Genomic DNA, 16,365 nt, shown 5'->3' with positions numbered 1-16,365 from the left:
GAGGAGCAGCAGCTAGTTAACATCATTTCCACACACATACATGGCAGAAAGCTAAAGCCATGCTAACCCTTGTTTAGCTTCCTATTCACCACCAGCAGAATACGACACCCAGCAAAGCGGCAGTTTATTAGGCCTAAGATGAAAATAACAGGCAGCAGAGGAGCTTTGCTGTGTTTAATCTCTGTGGGTCTGTCAGCTGTTTGTTGGAGTCCAGCTGCACACTGATAGTTTCTGCTGGTAGAGAGCTGCTGTGTTGATTTTTTTTTTTTTTTTTTGGTGGTGGTGGTGGGTGGGGGTTTACCGTGACAGACCATTATTTGATAAAGAAAAGTGGAAAGATAAAACTAACGAAACATCCCATTTTCCAGAAATGTTTGGCGGTAAAATTACACAATGTCAAGAATTTCATAAGACTAAATGTGTAGTATTTTCAGTGAAAGGAAGGCATCAATTAATTTGTTTGTAAATTTACTATTATAAATGTGCGGTTAAAATTATTTATTTAATGATTAAAATATGTCTTAAAAAAACTGGAACTGTTTTTGGATGTATTAAATTTTCCACGTATTTTGTTTTTAATGCCTTAATTATTTACTGTTTGAACTCAAAGTATAAATATATAACATGTAAAACACACAAAATGGTTGCTGAATAAAATAAAATGAATAATGCTGCTACATACATGTAATTAGTAAAAATTTAGAAACATTTAAAGGTCGATCACAAACACTCGTAGCAAATCCCCGGATACTGAACAAAATCATGAAGCACGTTGTGTACGTTGTTTATATTTTTATTCTTTATTATTATCCCACTATGAAAATATTTGTACAATAAATAATTTAGATTTTCACTATTAAAGAATCTTAATAAATAAACTAACGTCTACATGTCGGCTCCACAGCAGGGCTTCTCGCTCAGAGTGACAACTCTTGTCAATTTAGAGATATTTTCTCCAAAGCAGTCCTGCCGTCCGCATCAAGTCTCTGTGACCAGTTCCTGAGTTTTTTTATCCACGAAGCTGAACCCCTAGCAGACAAGAAAAACAACAACCATCTCATTGATTAGAAGAAGCTCAACTAACAAAAAATAAAAACAATCTTAAAAAAATCCTAAGTTAAATAACACCTGATATTTCACGTCTTAAGGGGAGAAATAAAATCTAGCCGAAAAAAAACAACACGCAAACAATTTTGCAATTACAAAAAAAGAAGAAAAGATAAAAAAAAAAAAGAAATTTGCTGACTGAGTCTCTTAAACCACAATGCCATACGGAAATAATAGCGTAAATGAATTTTAGCTGAAACAAGAGCAACGTTTTCATTCATAAACCTTACAGGAATTTTGCCTAGACGCTTCTAGAACGACAGTCCTGTTGGATGTTTTTCTGCTGATTGTTCATCCACAAAGGTCGCTTCTACCCTGGTGTGTCTGATGTCTTTGTGATATTCCTCTTGTTGAACCGTTGCCACTACCTTCAGAAGTTGAGGTATTGTAAATCTATGGTGCACAGTGTGCTTGTGAACAAGTCGAAGTCCTCCTCGGAAAAATCCACCGGACTATCCAGGGAGCTTTGCATGCTGGGAGACAAGCAGGCGTCCTCGGTGAAAAGAGTCAGGTCGGATAGCGCGGTGGATGATGAGGAGGAGGACGCGTGAGATTCAGATGGGGCGACGGATGAATCCCGGTGGTCCAAAAAAGACGGCTCGGCTCCCGGTGCAGTCCCAGGCCCGCTGTGGGGCCTCAGACCGGTGCTGTCAGTTGAGTTCGTCGGGGAGCGCAGAGCCGCAGCAGAGTCCGTTGAGCCAGATGTCCCTGGCTGCTGCTGACTCACACGGCCTGTGTCCTCCTGCGTGGGTTGTGCATTGTTTCCGTTGTCAGTGGTGCTATAGGCGCCGGGAACTGCAGTCAAAAGCGCACCGCTCCCCTGTTCGCTCTCTGTTGTGCTTTCCTCCGACGCTTCCAGCGGCTGACTGGAGTAGGGGGACGAGGCATCGGCCCCTTCCAGCGGCTCAAATCCGCTGGAACACGGACTTCCTCCGCCTCCATCCCGATGGTGTGTGGTCTGTCGCTTGTGTTTCATCCTACGATTCTGAAACCAAACTTTGACCTGTCGCTCTGTAAGATCTAAAAGAGCGGCGATTTCCACTCTCCTCGGCCGACATAAGTACTTGTTAAAGTGGAATTCCTTTTCCAGCTCCAAAAGCTGGGTGTTGGTGTAGGCGGTGCGCAGACGACGGGACCCAGCTCCACCGGCATCCAGGCCAACCTGGCTGGAGTCTGCTAGGAACAAAAAAATAAATAAAATTACATATTTTATATTTTATATAATATATATATATATATATATATATATATATATATATATATATATATATATATGTGTGTGTGTGTGTGTGGGTGTGTGTGTGTGTGTGTGTGTGTGTGTGTGTGTGTGTGCCTGTTTTGTAACTGACTAGAAATGCAGTCCTGCTATATTCATTTGCACAGCATGAGGCAGCACATTTTATTATATTTCATTGCAATAAATTATCTTCTCAATTGATTGCAATGAAATAAGAAATACAAAAATGCCTTGACACGTAGCTACTTTTTCAGTGACATGACAAAGGATCGAGGAAAAAAGATAGAAGGAAAGAAAAAGAAGAAAGGAAAAAGGAAACACCAGCATGCACGTGTTTTCATGTCTTTGTCATATAAATGTACTAATGAAGGATCTTCAACTCTGAAACAAGAACGAACGGAAATGCTGCGATGTAGATTAGAAGTGAGTGCGACTGTTCCGAAGCCTGGACAACTAGAGCTTTTAGTGAGATCAGGAAAAAGCTCAGACTGGAAGTGGAATGAAGAGAGGAAAACGAGAAGTTCATATTTAAATTAATTGGCTTATTATTTTTCATATTTAGGGATGCAAACAGACAGACAAACAGAAGTACATGAAATGCGATGATTGTCATCGACAGAAATAAGAATGATTGCCGAGGTGTTCCAGTGTGGCCGCAGCAGTGAGTGTTCCCCAACCCCCCGCTCACCACTCTGTCATTCCCCCGCCTTATTATTTTTCTAACGCCATCCAATATGGCGCCCATTTTAATTCTGGCTTGAATTCTATCACTCTACACTGATCCGAAAGGCAGTATTTATAAAAGAAAAATAATGCAGTCAGCAGCTTTCATGTGGGGTGTCATGTAAAGGAAACATTTCTTGTCTTCAGAGTATCAGACCGCAGTGAGTTGAATCACTGCAGCTGCCTCGCACATTGTAAGAAGTATTTAGACCATGTGGATGAAGCTCTAATATGCAAAGCATTGCAGCATAATGCAGTCGTCTGGATATGGCTTCCCTTTTCATGCACCTTATAGAATTGAGGAACGCGCACGCGCGCTAACATGCACACGCACTGATCGCAAAAAAGAGAGACAATGGCAGCCATGCACTGGGTAAAAACTGGTCAGTTATATTCGGAAATGAATGTGAGCGCGTGCAAACAGAAAATTTCAGCTCATGATCCACATTTCTGCACCACGGGTCCATGCGCCAGAGCATACCGACCTGTGGGTGACTCGATGCCCGCCGAAGCGTACCCAGAGGCGTTTGGTGAAGGGTAGGATGATGTCGGTAAGATGATGGATCCACCCCCGCTGGAGCTGATTCCAGGCTTGGGGCATTTCTTGGATGACTTCTTCTCTTTCATCCAGGGAAACTCGTGAGCCAGCGGACCAGCCGGGGTAGCCGGTGCAGGGGCCTGGCCAGGCGGGCATGGCTGCTGTATGGCGCGGTGATGGGTCTGGTGGTCATTTGTAGCAGAGCTTCTCCGGCTTTGCTGACTCCCAGAAGCTGGTTTCGGCTGGGTGGCTGTGCAAGGGCTAAAGCTGGGGATGGTGTGCTCGAAGGGAGGCGGAATTACTGTCGACTCCTTGATTGATGAAGTTTGAAATGACTCCAGGACGGCGGGGAAGGACGTCAAGCACTCTGCTAGGGACGGCTGGCTGTTTATAAACCCGATCTCCCTCTCAAATTCAAAATTCATAGCTTCCTCAGACCAGTGCCCTCCCTAAACGACGAGAGCCCAGAATAATCCCTTTCCCGAAATAAAATAATAATAATAATAAAACCCTCATAGGCCTATACGCACGCGTACACATGCACATCACAAAACATGGCTGATTAAGAAAATAAATAATACTTGGTCTAAAAAAAAACGCAGCTCCATAGGCTTCTGACCGTAGTGGCGTAAATGCGGTGGCTATATCATAATTGTGTATATTGGTTATAATAGTAGCGTATGGGGACCTGGGTAGGCTAAACTGAACAACTATGGGACGAAATTGCAGCCAATTCCTGGTCATGTGACCCAAATCAGCCAATCGGTGGTTCGGGCCTGGCGGCTGTGATGTCTGTGTGAAGCATTATTATTATTATTTTTCACGAAACGCGGAGGCAAAGCGAGCCTATCTGCCATTGTTCTGTCCTAACGGGGGTAAAAAAGCAAAGAGGCCGCTTGCCATGTGCGCTGTGTGGGCGGCAGCTCGGCAGATCTTGGCCGGTGGAACCGACTAACAATAGAACTGTGGACATGCGAGCTCCTGGTGATGTAATGGCAATTAACAGTAGGTTAACGTAGGTAGTCTATTTACAATATGATTTCTCAGTGAAAACAACCACAAAAACAAACAAAAAAGAAAACCAGAGAAAACAACTTCGTTCATTAATCTTAGGACGTGTGACAAAGGCTGAAAACGGACAGTTTAGGCAGCAGAAATCTGAACAGGGTTTTAGATGCTGCAGCAGCGGAGAGGAGAGGGCATGAAGGATCTGCTCACAGATATGATGCTGGATCAGCTAACGCTTCAGAGCAGACAGCTACAGATTTGAAAAGATGCAGAGATGCAGGTTGAGGAACGAGTTCCTGTGTAAGTGTCCGATTTATCCCATTTAACACAAATATCTGCGCGTCCATTATAAATAGACGGAGAATCTGCATGTGTGTGTGTGTGTGTGTGCGTGTGTGTGTGTGTGTGTGTGTGTGTGTGTGTGTGTGTAGCCGCAGTGAAGATTGATTGTGGGAAAACTGAAATGCAATCTAAATATTGTCTCAAACTAAAATAGCATCTTTTCACAGGCTCCAAAGTCCCTCTTGCGCTTCACCCTCGTTCCTTTCTCTCCCCCGTGTTCGTGTGTGTCTGCTCTAAATGTTCGGGCTGTTCACGCACGGAGAGCGAGTTCAGAGCGAGGTCGCTCCACTAGCGCGAGAATAAAGAGCGGGTCTCTGTTCCTCCCTCTTATAAAACATAATAAGAGACCCTCAGCTATTAATATTATACTAACTGTAAGTGAGATCGCGCTGAGTTGCCCTCGGACTCGACGGGACGTACATGTAGATATTTATAAAGATTAACTGGAGAGCTGAGCAGAGGATATTTCGGGGAGGGTCAGAAGAGCCCCGGGTGGAGAAAAAAGTGGTGATCAATCTTTCTCTCCTTGAGAGAGGCTGACAGCAGTCTCTCTCCTCCTAAATGAGGAGAAAACTTCCAGCCCTGCTGTCTCTGCCTCTGCGCTTCAGGGCCACAGTGTGATTTGGTTTCATGCATTTATTGTTACTAATATTATTTCATCAGCAGCCCGGAGAAACGGCACACAGACCGTTCAGACAAATCACCATTTAGCCGGTTAACTTTCCCTACTTTTTCTCATGTCTTCTCTTTGCGCTCCCCCCCCCCCCCAAAAAAAAAGCGGAGATGCAGCAATGTGTGTGGGAGTGAGGGGCTTTGAGTGGAGCAGAAAGGACAGGCAGTGAGTGGGTAGAACAGGCGGGCAGCAGGGACACACAGAGAGCTGACTCATTTAGAGCTCTGGCTAGGCTGCTGAACGCTTCATGCGCACTTCCTTTAGTTACTTCGTCTTTTAACAACAATTAAAAATGTCTAAAGCTCATTTATTTAGGAGACCACTGGAGCTGCAGAGTGGATTTATGTCCCCAATGACACAGATGGAAAGGGCGCATGACACCACTGAGGAAAGGCATTTGTAAACTTAGTTTTTATTTATTTATTTATTTATTTTTGACGATAAATTTATTTCCAGGATGATTACAAACATTTTGATTTTAATTCTTTTACAACTACAAATAATAATAATAATAATAATAATAATAATAATAATAATAATAATAATAATAAGTCCTTATTTATTTATATAATTTAATGGCTACAAGCATTAGAGTGGTAGTGCTGTTTTCGAATAACCATTCGAACTATACCAAAAACAAACCTTACATAATCCCGTGACAGCAGGTTTTATTGTTGGGGTTTTTCCTCCTTTAAATCGATAATGAAATCAAACTGGTGATCACACTTTAGTGTTTTGACAAATTGCCCAGTTCAGCATGCTGAAGCTGAGTTTAGAAAATTGCATTTTTAATGTGTGAGTAGCAGACCGGACTCCTTGTTCGCCGCTTTAAGCGCCTTGCCGCTCCAGCCCCGCGGTTCCCAGCAGTGTGTGTGCTGAGGAGAGACTCGGCTCTCCATCTGGTTTTACGAGGCAATAAATTAGAGCCAATCTCTGCTTATTGGTGTTTTTATTGTCTGTTAGTCCAGAGGAGATGTAAAGGGAAGCATAGTCATTATTTATGGGATTTTGATTTACGTCCTAAGTTTTTATGCCGGTCTCAGGCTTCTGAACACGTGACAAAGAAAAAAACATGACCAAAGAGGTTGGAGTGAGAAATCACGTGGCCTGAAAGAGGAGTGGGCCTCAAGGCTTTTCTTGTGTGGGTGAGAGAGACAGAAGAGGGGATATAAACAATTCACATGGCCTGAAGTTAGCTGTAGGATGCCTGTCTGAGTTCAGCCTCCACTCACTTTCTATAGAATAACAGAGCAGGGAGCAGGAAGGTTGTCAACCACAGATATAATAACAGAAGTCCCATTAAACTGCTGTTTTGCATTGATAAGTCTCTATCGAGGTTTACTTAATACACTTTAAAGAGGTAAATCTGAACTTTTATTTTACTAACTCCTCCGCAGAGCTCTGAAAGATATGCTGAAAAACGTTTGCAGAAGATTTTACTCGTTTTATGCATATTTTTACTTTGAGGCATTTATGGGAATTTCTCAATTCATATATATGACAGGTACATTTACAGCTCAGTAAAAAGTGCTTGCATGTTGCCTTAGCAGTTGGGGGTTGGCAGCTTCTTAAGAACACACCCCTTGTTTGAACATCATTGGTGCTGATTTGTTAGTGATTATACATCTGCTTAATGAATCAATAGTTTCTTTTTTTACCTAGCTTAAAAAATAATGACCGCTCTGTGTAACATAAAATTTTATTAAAGAATTGTTTGACAGACAACTTTATCAACAGTGAAAAAAAAATAGAAACTACAAAGGACAGAAAAATGTTTCCTCCAAAAGGATTTTTTTGTCTTTCCTGCTAATAGGTTGTTTCTATTTTCAGACTATGGGTGGATATCCAAACCCAACACTCGTCTTTCCCTGTACAAGCCAAGACATTTATGTACAAGGATAATAACATAAAAAGGGTAATAATAACAAAAAAACTACCTATTTTCTTCTAAAATACAAGAACTGAAATTGTAACTTCAGTACATGGACAAGAGGAAACACAATGTTGCTTTTTATTACAGGTAAATACTAAAAAAGTACAGGATTTTCTTCCTCAATATAAATACACAAAGGATAAATAATATTATTACAAAACGAAACTCTTTTTAAACTGGCTATAACAAATAAATATTTATATGTGAATGTTCAATTGAACACACATTAGCGACAGACGCTTTGATTGGACGGCCTTCCGTCTTCAAAATAAGATTTTATCTATTTTTTTTTAACCATTAACCATCAAAATGTAAACTCTAAGTGCAACAATGATGCCCAGCTGTAAAACAGCATTTGAGTAAATCTTGAGCTTTTAAAAACAACTTGAGGGATTTATTTCTTGATTATCAGTGAGAGTGGATGGCTCAACCACTCCACAGTGCCCAGTCACTGGAGACACCGAGTTCAACAGTTGGAAGTGTCTGACATGTATTTTCTAAAATCTACTCACTGATAGATGAAAAAATAAATCCAGTTGTTATAAAAATAAGTTTTACACATATGCTCAGAAATGTGGGACATGCATTTTTTTTGTTCAAATATATACCCTGTTTCCATGTTAAAAGTCAAGACATGTGGGAACAAAATAAAACAAGAGGAAATGGGGTTTCACACATTGGTATCTACCAAAGTGTGTAATGGGATGGGAGTTTGTGGGTGAGGTGGGTAATGTCAATGACTTTTTTAAACATAAATAAATAGTTCTCTCCACTCTTCGTTTTTACCCTGTCTCAATGATGTGCTAAATAAGGACACTAAAATTGTAGATTCTGTGCCCTCTTGTATTTGTCTAGAGATGTCAGCAGCTGGAAAGCTGCTTCTGGACATGTGTCAGTGAAAGGAAGTTAGCTTAGTGTTGCTGTGTGTGTATGCCGACGTGACTGTCAAAAGGTAGTTTAGAACAAGAGTGTGCCTGTTTGAGCTAGTTCAGCCTTTAAGCTCTCATCTTAAACCCTGTTACAGTGATGGGACGGATGAATATGTATGCGTGCATATGTGGTTGTGTGTGCTAGGAAGGTGGGGCGGATGGGGAAGCAGGTGAGATTGGGTTAGTAATGATTGGGTCTAGACAGACAGAGATGGGTACTGCAGGGGGAAAAGACAGTGACTGGAAAGCTGTCCAGTGGTTGTGATGTGCTTCATAAAACACCAGGCTCAAAGGAAGCTCTGTGCTGCCAGCTTGAGCCATATATTTTTCTCTGCCTCATGTTCTAAGTGATGGAGAGACAGATCAGTCCACATAGCTCAGCTCTGCTGACAACAACACGTGTTGCCTGCAGGGGAGAGAAGTCAGCATAATAAATCTAACCACCTCATTAACAGCCCATTAAAATCTCAACCATTTCATCTACCAGACAGGAGAGCTGTGTGTATATATGTTTCTTAGGGGGATATTTTGCCATTAAAGGAAAATTTGAAACCATGCTGTACCTCTTAAAGGGTCATTGTAGGCTTTTTAAACCCCATGCTCACTATACTATTGTTGCAATTTGCTACAAATATCTACTAATGCCTATCATAAATCTATGAACATGGATGTTTATTTATACACTCAACATAACTGACTGAAATATTGAAATATTTCTTGCTATGGTAGACGCTCATTCTTAAGAGGTAGGATAATATATTGAAAAATCAAATTCAATACTGAATAGGAAGCCAGATGACATAATAAACACTATAGGTTTTGTTTCAAATTTACTGTAATAAATTATGAGGTTCCAATTGTCACAGTGATGTTCAGCCAAAGCTTAGTTAAATCTCTGATTTTTTCTCTTTTTACTTTTAGCTTTCTGTTTCTAAAATAAAACAAACAGTTCTTTCAAAAACAATAAGGAATGTTTGTCCTTAATATAACAGATTTGATGCTGTTGTAATGAAGGTAGTGGTATTTAACACTGTTTCTTGCTTGCATATTACGGCACAGGGGATTTCACAAACCACTGGATGGCACCTTTCTGTCCTGCTTCGCCCCTCCCATTGTCCCACATTTTGGTTTGTCTCTTAGTGAGTCATGTCATGTTACATTTTCTGTTATTTTCTAATTCCTACATTGTCATTTTGTTCCAAACTTGCTACAGGTGGGTGAGCTTGGGTGCTTCTTGGATTCTGCCCTGAGTTGAGGTGTGGTGTGCTGACAGCTCGGTGTAAGTTGGGTGTGTGGGTGGGTCACAGGGACCCTGAGGGCCCCCTCCACCCACATGGTGCTGGTTGGTAGTTGACATGGGCCCTGCGCCATTGTAGTCTATGGTTTGGTGGTGGGGCGGCGTAGGGCCCAGGTGGTTTAGGCCATACATGGAGGGCCCGGAGCCAGCCATGGGCTCCACATAGCTGCCACCCCCAACGTAGACTGGACTGGCCTGCATGTTTGTTGGCGTCCCATAGCCAGCATTGTTGGCCTGCACTAGGCTGTGGTGGGGATCACCATAGTCTGGATCTGGGGCACCGTATTTCTGAGGAGGGCAGCCCTTCATAGGAACATTGGAATAGGCAGTGGACATAGAATAAGACACTCCCTGGTGCAGCTTTCCAAAGGATGGTGGGGAGGGGGTCTCATAAGTAGGGCCCCCTCCTCCCCCTCCCATTGGATGCATTGAGTTCAGGAAGCTGGCAGAGGACTGCATGGTGAGAGGAGGGGAACCTGCCGGAGATGGTCCTCCAGAGCTGGAGCTCAAGCCCTTGGACTTCTGGTCCTTCTTGTACTTCATGCGTCGATTCTGGAACCAGATCTTAATCTGCCGTTCGGACAAATTGAGCAGGTTCGCCATTTCCACACGCCTGGGTCGGCACAGGTACCTGTTGAAGTGGAACTCCTTCTCCAGCTCAACCAGCTGAGCGCTGGTGTACGCTGTTCGAGCGCGCTTGGATGATGCAGACGAACCTCCGGAAGGACTCTTCTCCCCACTGCTGCCGCTCTCAGTGCCCCCTGATGCTACGGAGAGAAAAACATATTAAACTCACCGCGCTGGTCTGAGAAGTGTAAAATCACATTAAAAACAGTTCATTAACATTTTGAAAAGAAAGTAGATATATGTATTTTATCAGGGGGATACGAAAAAGGAAGCAAGTTCAATGGATTATAAAATGCAATAGTCAAAAAAATTAAGAGTGTGTAAATGTATAGATAATAGAATAAATCCAGGCTGCATGCCAGAGGAAATTGGAAGCATCCAGAGTCTTAATAAAGCACAGGGGGGTCTGGGCAGGCGGCCTGAATTATCCCTTCATATTAGTTGTCAACACTTCATAACAGTGGCAGTTATTAAAAGATGAAGGCGCCGGTGCTGGCCGAGAACACCTAAATTGCATCTTGGCTAGAGAAACAAACCCCCTCAGCAACAGCTGCAGCAAAGGGAACTGGTACACCTAGGTGGACTCGACAAAACAAAAATCTAAACTCTGTTTCAGGTTACTCGTGTAACTCAAACTGTTGTTTGTTGTTAGTCTCTGTGTTCCATGTTGTAAAAATTGCTTTCTGTTTGAACTGGAAGAAAATCATTCTGATGTTATCAATTTGAAGTCCAGTGACTAACTGCTTCACACAGAACTGTAAATACATAGATCTGCTGGAGAGATTTAGTGAGGATTTGTCAGTTGCCCTCATTTATCAGTCCTGTAAACAGCGTTTTCCTAAAAAATAAAGTTTACTTACTTAAAAGAAATATTTATTAAGAACCTTTCTGCACAAGTACTTTGCAATCTAAAATCCAAGATGCTACAACAAAATATGTGTTATTGAGTTCCACAATCAAGCTCTGTTGAGTAAATGTAAAAAGTACAAAGTGGCATTTAATATTACTGGTAAATTTAACTGGACTGTTTAAACTATTCTTACTGGTGTCATTTTTAACAACTTCCTCCTTGAAAATAAGGAATTGGAATAATAATATTGCTAAAACATTAAAGCAAAAGGTAAGATAATAATTCAAGCAGAAAGAAGCATGTCCTTCAAGTGAGTTCATGTTTTTATGAAGATTTCAGTATTTTGGCTACTTTTATTTTCTAAACCCATCATTTAGTTTCTTACTGATTTTATCATTCAGGTGGATGTTTCAGTTTGAAAGGTATACTTCTGACTATAAACCTAAAGAGAATAAAAAATATACACATATAGAAATAAATACACATATAACAGAAATATCTGCTGAGCAAAGATATGCGTTTGTATGAATCCACCAAATCACCAAACGACCAACATTAAAAGACGATCAACAGGAATTAAATCATTAGGATCTCAGTTCATGCTTTGAACACTGTTGGTTCTTTACTTCCTATAAACCTTTTCCTGCCTGTTGACTCTGAATTGACTGCATTGTTTATTAAAACCAATAAATAGACTAGACTGTCTCAGCAGTCATGATGCAACAGTATTTTCAACATAAGTCATTTTTAAGGGAATAAAAACATTTCGATTATGTCACTTAGTTTTCTCGCTGATCATTAACAATTGAAGTTTTAAACATTTTCAGACATGTTTGCCAAAGTCACTTCATATTATTCCCCTTTGGTAAGACCTTACATTTGAAATTCCAGATATATTATACTTCTGTAAAACAAAAAAATGAGTCTTACATTGCCTTCACTAATATATCTTTATTCAGTGGCCATTGTTGGAGGTGAAAAACAAAGACAAGAAAACAAGAACAAACTTAACAACAAAACTTTTCTTTTTAATTGTTCTCTCCAAATAATCCCCAAATAGATGTCTTTTATTAAGTAATCTATTCTGCTGCTGACCTGGACTGCAATGTTGCATCAGACATAAAAAAATTAACGTTTTTCTTGAGCACCATTTTACTTAGCGAACGTACTGTACATTGACCCCCAGATACTGTAGTTGTATTTTTACTTTTGTAACAGAACTATGTCTACTCTAGAATTTTACACAACTGCCCACATAAATTATATAAAAACTATTTGAAATGGTTATAGGTTGAGTAAAAATCTGTTTCTTTTACATGTTTGTTTTGGTCAAATAAATTAACTTCCTCTGTGATACAAACAAAAGTCTCTAAAATGTTTAAGTCTAATAAAAATAATAAAAACTTTACAAGAAGATCTGATTAACCAATGATCCCAACTTTCTGTCATTCACCATCAAAATAAATTAAATAATTACAACTATATGATATTCTTCATTTTATAAGAAATGCATTTTTTTTCATGTTGCTGTTTAAATTATCATCAAGATCTAATAATATCTATTATTTTGGTCGACTGTACATTTGGCATAAACTCTTTTTTAGTCATTTTATGAAGTGGAACATTGTTTGTGCCAGTGTCCTATGGTTAAAAGAATGACATCAGATTACCTGGAAGGGGATGTCTAAGATAAAACTGCTTTAAATGCATTTTTTAGCATTAACAACAACATGCTTTGACTATGGCTAACCCTAACCCTAACCCATAAATTCACACAGCACACAATTTGCTACATTATATTGGTATATGTCCCACAGTAACCTTACAGACAACACTCAACAGACAAAACCCTGCCAGACTAGTCTGTGTGAAAGAGGTTTCCACAGAAACTGTCATGTAGAAACTCAATTTAGACAAGAAACTGTCTTAATTCTATAGAGTTTTAGCCTTGGTAAAAAGGTTGATAAGCAAGGTGTTGAAAGAGTGGAGTGGTGAGAGGGAAGATAAGAACAGAATAGAAGCCAAAAGGATTCTAATGAGTGTGGAAAGTTAGAACACAAATAAACAGACGAGTAACAGACATGAAGAAAGAGATGATAAATAGCAGAATACGGCGGACTATGTTGTTTCTGTTACATTTGTTGGATCAGGCAAAGGAAAGAAAGATAAAGACAGTGAAAAGTATAATCTGACACACCGTTGCCGGAGTTGTTGCTGGGTGAACAGTTTTTCTGCTTGGTTGTTTGTCGAGACTCCTTCATCCAGGGAAAGATCTGCTTGGTTAGCGTTGGGTTGGGCGGCAGTGAAGAGGAGCTGGATGATGTAGAAGAAGATGTGGAGGAGGCAGAGTTTGATGACTTATTAGGGCCTGATTTAGAGACTGTAGAAGACCCAGCACTGCCCCCCGGCTGCTGAGTGGTGACATTACCATTGCTGGATTTGGGGGGCAGTGGAGGGGACACCTGGGAGGCTGGGTGGTGCTCAGGCGGCAAACTGGGCCGCATGCAGCTGCCATTCAGCTCCTTGGTCTTGGCTAGCTGCTGCTGCTGGTGGCCACTATTATTGCCTAGTGACTGCAAAGAGCAGGCGGAGCGTTGGTACGAATCCACATCCAGATGGGTTGGGGACTGGAAGGGAGGTTGGTGGTGGGACACTGGGACCGGGGCATCGTAGCCCCCAAAGCCATTGGCAGCTGCTGCTGTTCCTTGCACCTGGTAGGTAGAGTAGCCACCAAAAAGCGTTGGGGAGTTGTCGTAGTATGTTGTCTTCTGCATTTCTGAGAGAGATGGCAGCGTCTTCTTTTGCTCCGGTCCTTAATGAAAACCACTGCCGGAAGACCATTTGGTACCGGGGGTCACGTGACGGTGTCTCTCCAACGGTCCCCTGCAACCTGACCTGAAAGGTTAGCAAAGACAGAATAAAGAAATGACAGAGTTAAATCCATCTTCCTCCAATAAAAGGCAGCATGACATGAATAGAAACCACTGCTTTTCTCTCCTCATCACCTGACCCTCCCCCACCCTTTCTGAGCCCAGTTCACAGCCAGCAGATGCTCTCGAGGAGGGGGCACGAAGAGGGCAAACTGTGTGTACGCTCTCTCTGTACACACACACACACACACACACACACACACACACACACACATGCTAATGTTTACTTTGAACAGAAATTTTACTCACTGGATTCATTATAATTTCAGCTTTAACTTATTATTCACAAATTATAATATGGTTTTCTAGCATGGGTACAGAAAAAAAAAGTGTTGTTACTATTTCTATATTTCATTACTCATTTTTATATTTTATCATTTAATTATGTAATTCAGAAACATTGGCGATGCGTCCAAATTTAAAAATCAAATCCAAATCCTCACTGGAATGTGTGAAAATTGCCATATTAATTGTTATTTCTGTCTACATTATTTCTATTAAAAACAACAGCACACTGAATCCAGAAGGTTTCATTGAATGTAGATCGTGTGTCCTGTATGTACATTCTGTTTGATGACTGATGAAGGCAGCAGCCCCGCCTGCCCCAGCCTGTCTGTGTTGGCCTTCCATGTGTGATTTACTTAATTCTACCCGCGCCTCTCATTCAACTCATCGTCACTCGCAGCGTTTGTTTCTGCACAAGCGAACGTTGCAGCCCAATAACAAGCTAGACGGGTTTTTTTCGTTCATAATAGTTTTGTTTTTTATACCAGAGCAGGGGAATTGTGTAGGGTAAATAAAACCTTTATTATTGACAGATTATTTATTTTTTTAGGATTTTTATAATTGTATTTTATTTTCTTGTGTAGATAGTCAAAATACGGAACGGTACAAAATTTTAACATTGCATACATGTTAATTCACGGCAGGAAATGTTAACGTTTTTTTTTTCCTTTTCTTTTTTTGATAGATAGATAGATAGATAGATAGATAGATAGATAGATAGATAGATAGATAGATAGATAGATAGATAGATAGATAGATAGATAGATAGATAGATAGATAGATAGATAGATAGATAGATAGATAGATAGATAGATAGATAGACAGACAGATAGATAGATAGATAGATAGATAGATAGATAGATAGATAGATAGATAGATAGATAGATAGATAGATAGATAGATAGATTAGATAGATAGATAGAAAGTTAGTCTCAAGTTACGTTTGAGGTGAAACAACAGCAAGATAAACTCTCATGGATGAAAAGGCCGCAATATACAGAAGTTGCTCGTCAAGCTGCACAGAGCAGCTGGTATTCATTACTTCCCATGAGATGAAACGTCTTCAGGGGAAACGTTAAAGCAAAGAGGCACCATCTCAGTCAGAGTATTTCCGTAATATTCCTTTTTTGTCTTTAAGATTTCATGTTTTTTAAAAATGACTTAATTGTATAATAATAATAATAATAATAATAACTATTATTACATGTCTGTACTGTAACATTATTACATATATAGATATAGATATATCTATATCTATATATATATAGCTCTATCTATATACGTATATCTATATCTATATACGTATATATATACATATATATATATATATATATATATATATATATAATCTGTACTATTTCTTCTTTCTTCTTCTTCTCTCTCTCTTCTCCTTCTTTATATACATATATGTATATATATATATATATAATCTGTACTATTTATTTATCAAAGAAAAGTTCAAACCCTGAGAATTGTCGATATGAATACGCATTTGAAAAACTATCTCCTCATAATTCTACGTCTTGTAAAATGTCTCAAAAGTCAAACCGGAGAAAGCCTGACTAAATCTAACATCGGTACGTTTTTGTAAACCTATCAGCTGTCGTACCTAAAACAACTACTATAATTCATGTTTTAATATTTTCTTGAAATTAGGTTCATCTTTGTTTTCTTTCTTTTCCAGCCGTCCTCCAGTTCTCAGTACGTCACACATGTCAGCCATTTATCTTTCAAGCAGACAAGCTGGAATCCTAATTATTTACTCTGAGGAATAGTCCCTGGGAGAGAGAGGCAGAGAGAGGCCGTGGCAAACAGTGTGGGAGGAATATGTTATTAAATCATAACGGTGTTTCGCCATTAAACGCGACACGTAATGCCTCTGCCCT

At 40.2% G+C, this 16,365-nt stretch overlaps 2 protein-coding genes across 10 annotated transcripts in view; both read right to left on the bottom strand.

Annotated features, from left to right (window-relative positions):
- Positions 1-777: 777 nt before the first annotated feature.
- hoxb2a (homeobox B2a) lies at positions 778-5,018 on the bottom strand. 2 transcript variants are annotated; one of them, XR_003596080.1, is made up of 3 exons: positions 3,553-5,018; positions 1,338-2,280; positions 778-1,029 (listed from the first exon to the last, which is right to left on the bottom strand). XR_003596080.1 is itself a non-coding variant. In XM_028022064.1 (2 exons), the coding sequence occupies exons 1-2, from the start codon at positions 4,028-4,030 to the stop codon at positions 1,478-1,480; spliced, it is 1,281 nt and encodes a 426-aa protein (XP_027877865.1). In that variant the 5' UTR covers positions 4,031-5,018; the 3' UTR covers positions 778-1,477. The 2 variants fall into 2 exon arrangements, 1 of the variants encoding a protein (XP_027877865.1); XM_028022064.1 differs by having other exon boundaries at positions 778-2,280.
- Positions 5,019-7,313: 2,295 nt separating this feature from the next.
- The window catches only part of hoxb3a (homeobox B3a), a 49,123-nt gene continuing 40,071 nt past the window's right edge, over positions 7,314-16,365 (bottom strand). For 6 of the 8 annotated variants that reach the window (XM_028022272.1, XM_028022273.1, XM_028022278.1 and 3 more), the window contains 2 exons: positions 13,462-14,159; positions 7,314-10,554 (listed from right to left, as the gene is read on the bottom strand). In XM_028022272.1, coding sequence (XP_027878073.1) covers positions 9,698-10,554; positions 13,462-14,038 — 1,434 coding nt within the window. In that variant the 5' untranslated portion in view covers positions 14,039-14,159 and the 3' untranslated portion in view covers positions 7,314-9,697. The remainder of the gene's footprint in view (positions 10,555-13,461; positions 14,160-16,365) is intronic. The other 2 variants (XM_028022271.1, XM_028022274.1) reach the window with 1 other exon arrangement.

The sequence above is a fragment of the Xiphophorus couchianus genome, chromosome 7 (assembly GCF_001444195.1).
Source record: "Xiphophorus couchianus chromosome 7, X_couchianus-1.0, whole genome shotgun sequence".
NCBI lineage: Eukaryota > Metazoa > Chordata > Actinopteri > Cyprinodontiformes > Poeciliidae > Xiphophorus > Xiphophorus couchianus.
The sequence above is the reverse complement of the archived record's forward strand: the minus strand, read 5'-3'. Positions and strand labels throughout refer to the sequence as shown.